At 44.3% G+C, this 13,180-nt stretch overlaps 1 protein-coding gene across 1 annotated transcript in view; it reads left to right on the forward strand.

Moving 5' to 3' along the window:
* Aplf (aprataxin and PNKP like factor) overlaps positions 1–10,485 on the forward strand; it is a 44,899-nt gene extending 34,414 nt beyond the window's left edge. Inside the window, exons 9-10 of the mRNA XM_032906152.1 lie at positions 1,781–1,827; positions 9,452–10,485. Coding sequence (XP_032762043.1) covers positions 1,781–1,827; positions 9,452–9,636 — 232 coding nt within the window. The 3' untranslated portion in view covers positions 9,637–10,485. The remainder of the gene's footprint in view (positions 1–1,780; positions 1,828–9,451) is intronic.
* Positions 10,486–13,180: the final 2,695 nt, after the last annotated feature.

Genomic DNA, 13,180 nt, shown 5'->3' on the forward strand with positions numbered 1-13,180 from the left:
TTAGAGTTTCCGTTGCAGCAGGAGGTCAGCCTCAGGTTAATTACCCCACACAGTCTCCAGTCTTCACACCTGTTGAGTTACGACCTAATTAGCCGTACACTCGCGCTCCTGCCCTGCCTACTGCTCACCCTCAGGAAAAGTTAGGAAGAAAGAGATACCATGAAGAAATGCCACACCCCCGGCACACGGCTGGCCTGCTGCAAGCAGTCTGACTGACGCTGGAACTGCTAAGGACAGAGCCTCCCACCCGCCAAGCTGCAGTTTCAGCAGCGTGTGGGCTCTGTTGGTTCTCTTCCTCAGAGCAGACTGAAGCTTAGCTTGTGGGGAGTGTTTGCCTCCGTTCAGTAGTGACGTTCCCGCCGTAGAATCTTTACTTTCCTGGAGAGTGTGTAGAGGATGTTTTGTGGTGGGAGTTTTAAAATCAAATTTAAATTGCCGAGAGAGGGCAGGGAGATCTATTATGTGGTTGTTTTTTTTTTTTGTTTTGTTTTTTTTTTTAACTTTGTGTTGTTCAGTATGCTAGTCAAATTATCTGTAATTTAACTAAATTAACTAAAATCAAATACAATTCAAAATTCAGTTTCTCAGTCCCGCCGTCACTGTTTAATGTGCCATGTAGCACACAGAGAGATTTCAGCACCACAGAGACTGTGTGGGTAATGTCAGAGACACTAGGGATTTCAGTTACTGTGACTCTTAAAATTAGCATTAGCTTCTGTCAAGAAAATAGGTCTGTCATTACAACTTACCTGCAATGACATTGTATTTTTCTAAATCTCATTACTTAAAGTTATGTTTTTATAATGACTTCCTATTGCCTGGAATAAAGAAAATGCTTGGAACAAATACAAAATATTAGGTAATGCTAAAACCCAGGAAACAATTATTATTAAATCAGATGGCTCCACATAATTAGGAATTATTTGCTTTACTCAGTAGTGTCAGAGACACAGAAGAGAAAAAACATAAGACTGTAAAAGTATAATTTTATTGTGGAACATTTTAACAAAGTGTACACGGTCTTAGCTGATAAAAAAGAAAAGGTGCTTTTACACTGGTGCTGTCACTTCTAAATGGAAGCTTTAATCATCTGGTAATTGTGAAGCTCTTAAATCCAGTTCATTACTGTGTCTACCCTCTCTCTGCATTGTTGTTTCTTGAGTTCAAAAGCGCCGACCCTCACACTCAGTAAATGCTGTAACGAAAAAGCAAACACTACTGGGTAGAGAAGCACGTGCCTGTAATCCCAGCAGCCAGAGATTCAGGATCTAGGAGTTCCAGGGAGACCTGGGATGTGTACAAGATCCATTATAGGTGATGGTGGTGGTGGTGACAGTGACAGTGGTGGTGGTGGTGACAGTGGTGGTAGTGGTGATGGTGATGACAGTGGTGGTGGTGGTAGTGATGACAGTGGTGGTGATGATGATGGTGATGGTGATATTGGTGATGGTGGTGATGGTAGTGGAGGTGGTGGAGGTGGTGGTGGTGGTGGTGATGATGGTGGTGGAGGTAGTGGTGGTGGTGATGATGGTGGTGGAGGTGGTGGTGGTGATAGTGGTGGTGATAGTGATGGTGATATTAGTGGTGGTGGTGGAGGAGGAGGAAGGAAGGAAAGAAGGGAAGGAAGTGACGGGGAAGGGAGGGACACATCCTTTCACGAGCTGCTTCTTGGGCCCTGACTTTGTTGCAGGTTGCCGAGCGTGCTGCTGTTGCCACTGCTCTCACTGCTCTTTTCAGTCCTTAGAGAACTCTGTCCTGTTTTCTTCCTTTTCTTTTTCAGGAAGAATCCCCAGCACAGGATGGAATATAGGCACAGTGCACTTCCGGGTAAGTAACCTTACTTCAGTCAACTCAAAAGAAACCTTTAAACTCAAAAGAAAACTTTCCCATTAAACCAGGTATTTCAAAAATCTTGTTGCTTTTGGGAGTTATTGTTGCTGATTTAATAAATTACTTCTCTTAGATTATTTTTAATGAGTTTCTAGTTGATTCTTTTTATTTTAAAAAGATTTATTTATTTGTTTAATATATACTGTCCCTCTCTCAGACACACCAGAAGAGGTCACTAGATCCCATTACAGGTGGCTGTGAGCCACCATGTGCACCAATTTCCTGTTCCAAGTAAAGGGAAGAACTCTGAACTGACAGTGACAAATGCTTCCCCAGTCGCAGCCCCACAGCACATGCTTCTCCTTCGTCCGCTTCTCTTGTTTTCAAGAACCCGAGAGCACAGCATCAAGCTGGCTTAGCAATGGTGAACGCACTGATGTCTGCCTGGGAAGCCCGAGGCGGGGACTGGGTCTGGACAGTGCCATCGGGTTGGGTCATTGTTATTGTCAGTAATGTTCCCCCTTCCTTTCATCATTCTGTCTTAGAGGGCATCCCTCCTCAAGGCGCTTGCTCTCAACGAGAGGGAGTTTTACACTCTTATTAGACCAGGACAGTCAGTGTTGACGTCTGAGGAAAGAATGAAGAACTTCAATTCTTGATCCTTAAAGAGTGAATTTTCCTCCTTCAACTAGCCTAGGCCCTGTGAACCTTTCTTCCCAGCAAACCTTCTCAGTACTCCAGGATCATAGGCATCCCCATGAGAATGTAAACCTTTAGCTGCACAATTGGCCTTTGTTTTGCCTGTTTTTGAACACTTTAAGAATTTTTCTCTCGATGCATCTCAGTCTCATTGCTGTTTATGTAACATGAGGACTAATTCAGCAAATAATAGCTCTGCTGCGAGGAGAGGTGCAGCCCATGCTGCAGCAGTGTGAGGAGAGGTGCAGCCCATGCTGCAGCAGTGTGAGGAGAGGTGCAGCCTGTGCTGCAGCAGTGTGAGGAGAGGTGCGGCCCATGCTCCCTAGTTCTTATACCTACTTATGTGCCCAGTCTATGACAGGGTGATGCAGATGGCCTCACAGTGAGAGAAATCCATGGGGTGTGTCTTGGTGTGGTAGCCCAGACAGAAATGCACCCTTTGTCACGGCTGGCAGGGTCTAGAGGTTGTTATTTGACAAAATTGCTTTACTTAGCTGCATTCCATGATTTTACAGCAATAATAGTATTTTATTTAACTGCAATTTGTTGGCAATTTATGTGTCAAAATATTGTCCTGTACTCTACCCAAAAGCTGTCAATATGCACCATACAGTATAGTTTAAAATGTCTGAGTAGTCTTTGCGAAGTTTGTTGAAATCTCAATGAAGTGTTTTCTAAATGGAGGTATACTTTAGATCAGGGAACTTAATTTTTTTAATTTTGAGATTTTAATATAATTAGAACATTCAGCACTGAACATGTAAAGAAATTTTTTGTACCATAAAGCCATGCTTTCTTATTAGCAACAAAAAAACATATACATTTGGACCACTGTTCACCAATGTCTGTGTCTTCAGAGGTAGCAAACAGAAAAGTCCTTAAGTAACTCATAAGCTTCACCACTGTTATTGTATCTATTTACTTTCTTATTGTTGCTATTAATCTGTTTCTGTGCCCGATTACAAGTGAGAAGAGGGGGAGGGAGGGAGGGAGGGAGGGAGAGAGAGAGAGAGAGAGAGAGAGAGAGAGAGAGAGAATGAATGAGTGTGTAAATGAATGTGTGGGTGTATATGTGCATGTGTGTATTGTGTGAGTGTGTGAGTGTGAATGTGTGAATGCATGTATGAGTCTGTGAGTGTGTGTGGGCACATGTGTGTGTGACTGTGTGTGAATGGGTGTGAACTGGCTTCAGGTTCCCAGTGGAGATCTTAGAACACAGCTGTATGGAGGGCGCAAGTCTCTGGACTTGGGGATTGCCTCGTGCTAATGTGATCAGAACATCTTTGCCCTCTCTAAACCGGTCTGAATGCGGTAAATATTAGATTGCTAGGGTCTCATATTTCCCAGTTCAGATGTATCTACGGCATACTTCTGATAGTTGTTTTTCTCCCACATGTAATGTTCATCATTATTTAGGTTTTAAACTCATATATATGTAGATTAATTTCTTCAGTGTAGCGTAGCATCAGCATTAAGGCATCCACACCGGACCCTGGGTGTTTAATTTCTCCTCCTAAGACGCTGCGTCTGTGGTTTTCCTGGTCTCCTACTTGTGCACGTTCTTCTGCCCTCTGCCATGTTTCTTCTGCGTCAGCTCACATGAGCTCTTGCTAGCTTTCCACACATTTTCAGAGTGCTTTGACACAGATGGTGGATGCAAGAGAAATGAGTGCCAGGAAGGTTTTGTCATGTACTTCGTCAGCTGTCGCGTCTCACACCTGACTTTTGGAATGGTTCTTCCAAGCCTCTACTATGTGGTATCACCTGCAGGTGACTGGTGCTGTTAGAAGAACTCAGTGATTACTAGGACTGCTGTAAAGATTCTAAACTTATGTAGTGGGGTACACATGTTTAAATGTCCTTCTATTCCCCAAGAAATTGAACCCCAAGAGATTTGGAAAAAAGCAACAAGGCTTATCTGAGATTCAAGCTGCCATTTAGATAGGAAGAGCTGAAAGAACATAGGAGCACAGGCTGTCAGGAGCCTGATGCAGTGGGAGCACAGGCTGTCAAGGCCTGATGCAGTGGGAGCACCGGTTGTCAGAACCTGATGCAATGGTGAAAAAGTGCAATATAAATTCACAAGCTACTTTTCCAAATGTGGAAGCCTATTACCAGCTTGAGACATTAAAAAACAAAAAACCAAAACAATGCCAAACTAGTCTTTTGTTTTAAAGTAAAACATTAAAAGTAGTATTATAGTGTATAGTAAATTTTCCTTCTCTAGAAATATCGTACCAAATAATATTTATGGGAAAGAAAAAGGGAAAATAAACCCTAGCGGGTTAAGCCATTAATCTGCTGTGCATCAACAATTTGGGAAGAGTCTCCCGGGAAGCGCCCAGGGCTTGGTGTTAGGTAAGAGCTTTGCTGCTGAGCTGTGTCCCCAGCCCTAGAATTGCCATTCTTATGTGACAGCTTCCTCCAGAAATAGAGAAGGCCAACCTGGCCATGTCCTAATCCTGTCTGGTGGATAGTAGGTGGCATCAAACTTGCAGCTTATTACCTTTCTGAAGGGTGTTTTCACCACTGTACCAGTCACGTACGTGTTTCCCATCTGTTTGTAATGACAGACGACAGCTATTTCTCCTGTTCCATCCTCACGCAGTCAGTCCTCACTTAGGCAGTTCATTTCCACAGTTCACGTTGCTACATAATTGGTAGAGGTGTTGAAAGAAACTATTTTGGCTTTAAAATGATCATTTTAGAGTTGTAGATGATCTTTGAGATAATTATTTCATAGATTTTTTTTTATTGAATTCCATTAGATAACGTAACTTCCATGATTGTTCTGGTTAGTTTTATTGTCAGCCTGACACAAACTAGAGTCCCCAGGGGAGAGGAAACCACACTTGAGAAATTGCCCAAATCAGACTGTCCTGTAGGCATGTCTGTGGGGTATTTTCTTGATTGCTGGTTGATGTACCAGGGTCTAGCCCACAGTGTGCAAGCCCACTTCTCACAAACCACGAGTATTTTTGTGGGTGGGGGCAGAATGAATGGCCAACCATGAGACTTAGAATAACTGTCGGTAAGAAACCTACCAGCATTGCTGGGGAAAGCTGAAAAGAAAATGAACAGCTTCTGTGTGCACCTACTTCAGAAGAAGCAAGATCACTTTGATTTTGCAGGTTTACTGAGAAATTATATTTCAATGAAACTAGGACTAATACAAGAAAAGGCTGTGTGCCCACAATGAAAATATTACACTATTGAATTCTGTGCACGCTTACTGGGAGTCAGAACTGAAAACTGAAGTTATTGTTTTGTTACTGATTTAAAAGCAGAACAGCTGCTTCTGGGTTCCTGTCACTTTGGTTCTGTGCGAGCTTTGCACTGATGAGACTTTTCTGCAGCACACAGAGCCTCGCCTGGGAGGACAGAGTTCCCTACATCTCCAACTTATATCAGAAAGTTTCTGTACAGTGTGTAAGTAGTGAGTGCTGACCCACGCTCAATGGGAGTTTTCCTGGTTCATCATTTTGAACCTAGACGTCAGGACACCACAGTTCCATCCTGAATGTGCAGTGGGGCTTCCTCCCTTGTCTCTAGCGGCTCTCCAGAGTCTCTTTGCATAGAACACTGGCTTTTACAGTAGAGACAACTCATTCCTAGCTTATGTGTTAGGTTCTAATACCTCTGTGACCTGGTTAAACTGAAAGACAGAAACAGACATTTCTAAAAACACCTTCAGAAACTACCAACGAGACAGAGGACAGCAACTCCGCACTAAGTGACGCTTACACCATTTAATGCTTAAACTTGCTGACTGAATCTACTGCAGGAGAGTGGTAATTGGTTCCACAAAGATTGTCACTTGTCAGATCTGCAAGATGGCTCAGCAGGTAAAGTGCTTTCTGCCAGGTCTGATTGGAGGTGGGGGAGAACACAAGGTCCCACAAATTCTCCTTTGATCCTCCATCCTTCTCATGTACACCCTTGTGCCTTCTCTCTCTCTCTTTCCCTCCCTCCCTCCTTCCCCCCTCTCTTATACACACACACACATACACACACACACACACACGCACACACACACACACACACTAGATAAATGAAAACATTTAAAACATGTTATCACGTGTCTAGCCAGGTCTGTGACTGAGCACTCTGGAGACTGAAGTAGAAGAATCACAATTTTGAGGCCATCCTGGGCTACCCAGCAAAACTCTGTCTCCAAAAGTGGAAATGAAGTACCCATGGGGCGGGGCAGTGTAATCAGACAAGAGCTGACCTTCAGCAGTCGTCTCCCTAATGACACAGTGATGTTTCTTCATTCAGAAATCGGTAAAGCACTGTGCTTGGGAAATTCACCATCCGTCCATCGTCAGACTCTAGGCTTCCTAATAAAGACGCACAAATAATATGCATGTAAAATATAAAGGAGAAAGGAAGAAAGATTCTTCTGATGACTAGGACTCAGTACCTCAGGACAGCTGGACAAAGCCCTGCGCTTGTGGGGTTTACAGTGATGAACAGATGTCTGAACAGTCACGTGATGATCTATGCCTTTAGCACTAACAAGGAGGGAGAAGAAAAGTGTGCGTAAGAGAATATAATGGCTGCGATACTGAGGCTGGAGGAAGGGACCCTTCCCACGGACAGGAAAAGCAGCACTCTGAGGTTTTGACATTAGAGCACAGGCCTGCAGCATGGAGAAAACCAGTGAGTTCAAAAGCCTACCTGTACTTAGACTGTGCCAGGACCCAGAACAGCTGTAGAACTGAACAAAAAGAAGAATATACTCATGACTTAGTACCCTCAAAACGGAGGAATGAAAGGTTAGGCCAGCTTGGGTTACATCGTGACACCTTGCCATAGGAGAGGAGGAGGGGGAGAGAGACAGCATTCAGTGAGATCAGACCACAGGGATAAATAGTAATGACCTCAAGTCTTCCAGAGAGATACCCAGCTACTGGGGGCATTCTGGGCTCTTGGTGGAGAAGTGGCTAGAGGGAACAGTTGGAGGCTTTAAGAGAATGCTGCATCCAGGAAGGAGAATTAGGGTGGAGAATTAGAAGTGTTGAATCGGCATCAGAGTTGGTGAGGGGAGCAGAGATGACACTTGGGAGGTAGAGCCCAGCAGATTATTCTAGATACTGGAGTCGGTTTTCAGGGAGGGAGAGAATCAAAATGGCTCTAGCTGACAGATCGGAGAGTACAGCAGTTGTGTATCCAAGACTGTGGACAAGATAAGTAGGTTTGTGTGAGGGGACTCGAGAGGTAGTTTGCAGAGCCCCTTAGTCACCCGAGTGGATATGGAATTCAGGAAACCATACGATCGATTCTAGAATTCGTGGCATTTGGTCAGGGCTTAGACCTATACAGGAAGAGTTAGGAAATAATATTGAATAGAATCATTAAGAAATTAATTAAGACAGGGCCCCAGCCTGAAATGAAGGTGGTCCAAAAATGAGAACACGTTGAGGTGAGAGCGCCCAGCAGAGACAGGCAGGCTAAGTCTAAGGATTTTGCTTTAATGTGTTTTTCTTATGGATCTTTAAGATGCTTTCTGGATCTGAAAGATACAGTTTTTGAGGTAGCAGTAGCATAGTAAATGCTAGTGCATTGTGTTCGTGTCTCACAAAGCATGTGAGATACTTCCACGAGGAGCGTGGACAAGGGTGGAGACCGGCTTTCCTTGCTGGCTCTGTTCCACTCCTCAGTTTCAAGCTACTTTGATGTCTAAGCTGTTTTATAAATGCATTTGCCATAAGAAATGAGGATGGGTTAAGATTAGAACATGAAACTTTCTTCAAGCTGTTCAATGGGAGATAATTCTACGGGTAAGTGGACCACAGTGTCTCCCTTGGGCAGGGTGTGTGCACTTCCTCTGTATGAGAATTGTGTGTATTCTTATGTAATCTTTTTAGTTTTGGCTGCTAAGAAGTTAAGACTATTTGTGCTCAACGTATACTAAGTATGTCAAACTTGAGATTGGTATTTATTCATTCTGCTTTTTCTGTTATTAGCTTTGCATTATATTATTACATTATCATTAATATAAGCTGCCTTAAATCCCTTCTGAAGTGAGCTGTGATATAGAGGAAAATGTAAGCATATTGGGCTGTAGCAATAAAAGAATAGACATATTACTTGGGCATTCATTTAAGGTATAATGGTACATTACATGTGAACATTATATAAAACAACAAAAATATGCACTAAAGGGCAGGTGTTGATACCTTTTTTAAAAAACTGGCTAAAACACTTAAAATAATGTTTTTAAGACATCAAAGATTATAGAGTAGTAACGAATTACCAGGCAATCGAGAAGTTGAGCATCTAGAACAGCAGAGACGCCCTAAGCCATCTTCCCCAGCAAGTGTGATGTACTGTCAGAGAACCGGAGTCGGTGCTTGGACAGATCAGTCAGAGTTGGAAAGAGTCAGGAGGAACAAAGTTGGGGGATCAGACAGGAAGACTTTTCTTACAGCAGTTTGGGGTCCAAGAGCAGAGGAAGGTTAGATGGGACCTGAACACTCTGGAGAGAATCCAGGCCTGCTGGGATTTTGTAGACATGGTGACTCATACCCTGGGGATAGCGCCTGCCGCCGAGGTCTGCAGAGAAACTTCCAGGTTGGTTTTTAAAGTTTCCAAGCTAGTGCTTACAGATGGCACTTGCTGTGGCCAAGTCAGTGGGGACGGGAGAATAACGCTATCAAGGGGAACTGAGGAGAGCTGCGATGGAGTGTTTTCTCCCATTGAGAAGACCACAGGGCGGCATGGTGTTATCAGGGACAGTCACTGATTCTCACGGGACAGGATAGTCACAGGGACCTCACAGTGTGCAGAGCTGGGACAGTAAGAAACAAAGGAGCACGCAGTGTCTGCTCTAATAACCTACAGTGGTAAGCCATAGATTAATAAAGCCTCACTGCTGAGTGATGACCGCTGTGCTGTTCGTCAATGTTCTGCTTTTCAGCCAGAGTTGCTGTGGATGAAGATGACGATGATGTTGGGCAGCCGAGTGACAGTGACGAGGATGAGGAAGACTATGAGCCGACAGATGAAGATTCTGACTGGCAACCAGGAAAGGATGATGAGGAGAAGGAAGATGTGGATGAGCTTTTGAAAGAAGCAAAGCGGTTCATGAGAAGGAAAACGTAGCTTTTCTGCAACGACGGAACACACACTCACATTTGCTTTTCTCCATGGGAAACATAATCACTTCCCTCTTTCACTAGTTCTCTGCACCTGAAGCCTTGGAACGCCGGCCTTCAGTGAAGGTGGGGAGCGAATGCCGGCTGCTGCCTGTTTTGGTGTCTATTACGCACCCGTCATTGGAAGCGGGTGGAGTTGGGCAGACTGATCTTTGTCATATCCTTTACATACTGCTAATAAAAAGCCAGAGGTTGCACAAACCTTTGGTCTTCTGCCCAGAGGTCTTTATAGTTTACCCTGCGAGCTTAGCCAGGCGATTGCAGAGCAGTGGGAGAGCCTAGCCCCACACTGCTAAAAGAGTCCCTCACAAAGCCGGACTTGAACAAATGACAGCCAGCAGTGTGCTATGTCTCTAATGTATTAGATGTGGCTGTGTGATTTCATTTGTGGCTTTTGTTCTTTGAATCCTGGGAAAACAAATGGATGCTGAGAATGATCCTATTAACCTCCAGGGCAGCGGTACTGGCCTTGCAAGGAAATGGGCTTTGTGCATCCACGACTGCTTATGTGTGAGTGCGAGAGAAGAAAGCACACGGCTGTGGAACACTTCCATTCCTCTCACCTCGTGCCCCTCCCGATTACTTTGCCTGCACTGCGCACCTTTACACTGAGGATACAGAGAAGGTTCTAGCCACAGTCCCCTTTTCATTCTTCGAGAGGAAATAAAATGTGCATCTTAGAATAGGAGGTGTCGCATATGTTTCCTTAGTACTTATGGGTCTCTATGTACTTGTACAATGTTAATATTTACTTAACCTGAAGACAGACAGAATAAATATTTCTCTGTTATCATTACTGTGGTTTATTTGTGAGCTTGTTTTCCTCTCTGTGTCGAGTTCTCTAGAAGAACAGAACTGATAGGATATACGATACAGGGGATTTATTAGACTGGCGGACGTGGTGAGGGCTGGGTAGTCCACATGGCTGTCTTCATCCTGAAGAGGTAGAGAACTAGCAGTTGCCCAGTGCATAAGGCTAAGCGACGTCATCAGCAGTCCCAGTCTGGCCCTGGTAGCCTAGCAGGTTCCCGAGAGCTGCTGGTCCTTGTTTCACATTGGAAAGCCAAGGAAGCGAGATTCCATGTGTTGTCTAGGAGAGCTACACAGAGGCAGAAGTAGGGCTGACATTTCACCAATGGGCAGTGAGGGAATGCAGCAGAAGCAACACAGCTTCCTCACTGCTTTAGATCTGCACCTCTGCATGGCGGGTCTCCCCCTCCCCCAGTTAATCCTTCTGGGACACACCCTCACAGCCCTGCCCAGAGGTACCTGTTTTAGCTAAACCTAGATCCAGTCAAATGACAAACCAAGATTAACACACCTTCTGTTGTCTCTGTTCTTGAGGGGTTGATGAACCTGTGAATCTTTGGACTTTTTTCCGTCCTGCACTGACTAAATCTTTAAAGGGTTCTTTCACCCTTCCACTCCGTATAACTCCAAAGACATTAAAGCCTGTTCACCGAAGGGCTGTAGGCAGCAGCTACAGAGCGTTAGTCTTTGTAGTCCAGCATTGCACACGCCAAGTGCCATGGCCAATGAGTGAGTAAACAATCTGCCAACTGCATAATGGAATATTTGGCAGTAACGAGAAGTGAGGCACTGACACGGGCTGCAGTGTAATCCTTGAAACACGCTGGGAAAAGCTAGACACCAAAAGCCACACATGATCTGAGCTTATTTGTGTAAGATGTCTGAAATGGGCGAATCCTTGGAGACAAAGCAGAGGTTGTTAGGGACCTTGGGAGGTGGGTAGGGAGGTCGCTGGTGCACATTAAGTTACTTTTTGAGAAGTACCAAGATTGTAAAGTTAAGGGTGAGAGCTGGACCAGGAGAGTAAGGAAAATGAAGGAGGGCACACATGGAAAGCTGAGGCAGTGTTTGAGAGAGTCTCTGAAGCTGAGGCTGGTCTTCAATGGAGCAATCTGGATTTTTGCCTACATGTCATGGGTACTGGGATTATAGGCCTGTGCCACCACACCTGATTTACCCAGTGCTAGGAATTGAATCCTGGGTCCTATGCAAGTACCCTAATACCCTAATAGCTGAGCCACACTCCCAGCTCAAAAGCAGCATTTTAAAACTTTATCTTTTTGAGATGGGGTCTCTCTGTGTAGCCTTGGCTGTTGTAGAACTCACTATGAAGACCAGGCTGGCCTTGAACTCACAGAAATGTTCGTGTCTCTGCCTCCTGAATGCTCGAGTTAAAGGTGTACATGACCAAGCTTAAAAACTTGTTTTTTAAAATTAATTGTCATAAACTTCAGTTAAGAACCATGTTCTCTAATGCCGTACATAGTCAGTGGATTTAAACTCTGCCCCAGCCTTCACGGTAGGACGCTTGTTCTTGTTGCATTGTGACATTGAGACCATAGGGACTGATGGAAAGGAAGACTTTAAAAGATGTGATTGTCAGGGTTGGGGATTTAGCTCAGTGGTAGAGCGCTTGCCTAGCAAGTGCAAGGCCCTGGGTTCGGTCCCCAGCTCCGGAAAAAAAGAAAAAAAGAAGAAGCTCTGGAAAAGATGTGCTTTTCAAGGAATGAGTATTTTTACTATAGTTGGCATTTAACTTAAATTTAAATTTTTAACATTTAAAGTTAAAATATAAACACCTCATTGTGTTAGTTTGAATGACAATGCCCCCGTAGACTCATGTGTGAATACTTGGTCCCTAGTTGGTGGAACGTTTGGGAAGGATTTGGAGGTGTGGTCTTATTGCAGGAGAAATGTTCCTGGGGATGGGCTTTGAGGTTTCAAAAGCCTTCAGCCATCCCCAGGTTGCTTTTTGTTTCCTGCTTCTGGATCTGGTTGTGAGCTCTCAGCTGCTGCCTCAGTGCCCTGCCTGTCTGTCTACTTCCCTGTGTTCCCCACCCATGGAACTAATCTCTGGAACTATAAGCCCAAGTATACCCTTCCTCCCTAAATTGCTTTGGTCATGCTTTTATCACAGCCACAGACAAGTACCTGATATAATGATTTCCCCTGCCCTTTCTTCTCCCCAACCCTATTATGTATCGACTCTCCCCCACAACCCCCAGGTTTTCAAATTTGTGGCTTCTGTTTCTTTACTTGTTGTTATATATATAGCTTTAACTTACATTTATTTAAACTGAGTTTCAACTTGGTTGTGGATTAGAATTTTCCAGAACATTCTAGAAAAAATTTTAAAGGAGAAGTACTGGGCTCCATCACAGACCTTGGGTCAGAATTTTTTCAGGTGAGCACTGGTTCTGGTGTCAAACAAATAGACCCTCACACTGTAGTCTGACATCAAGGATGAGACGATGCGGAAGGGGATGGAGGACAGACAGAGTGAGCCTCTTATGTGGGCCACCAGTGAGCAGCACAGCCCCCCCCGCGCCCCCCCCCACAGTAAGGACAGTGCCAAAGCTTAGCATTGTCTGTGAGACACTCATTTTCATGATAAAGACAGGAGCCATAGCAAATACTCTTTGAAACCAAACCAAAGTTCAAGGCTTTCCTCTCATCAGCAT

Source organism: Rattus rattus, chromosome 6 (genome assembly GCF_011064425.1).
Source record: "Rattus rattus isolate New Zealand chromosome 6, Rrattus_CSIRO_v1, whole genome shotgun sequence".
NCBI lineage: Eukaryota > Metazoa > Chordata > Mammalia > Rodentia > Muridae > Rattus > Rattus rattus.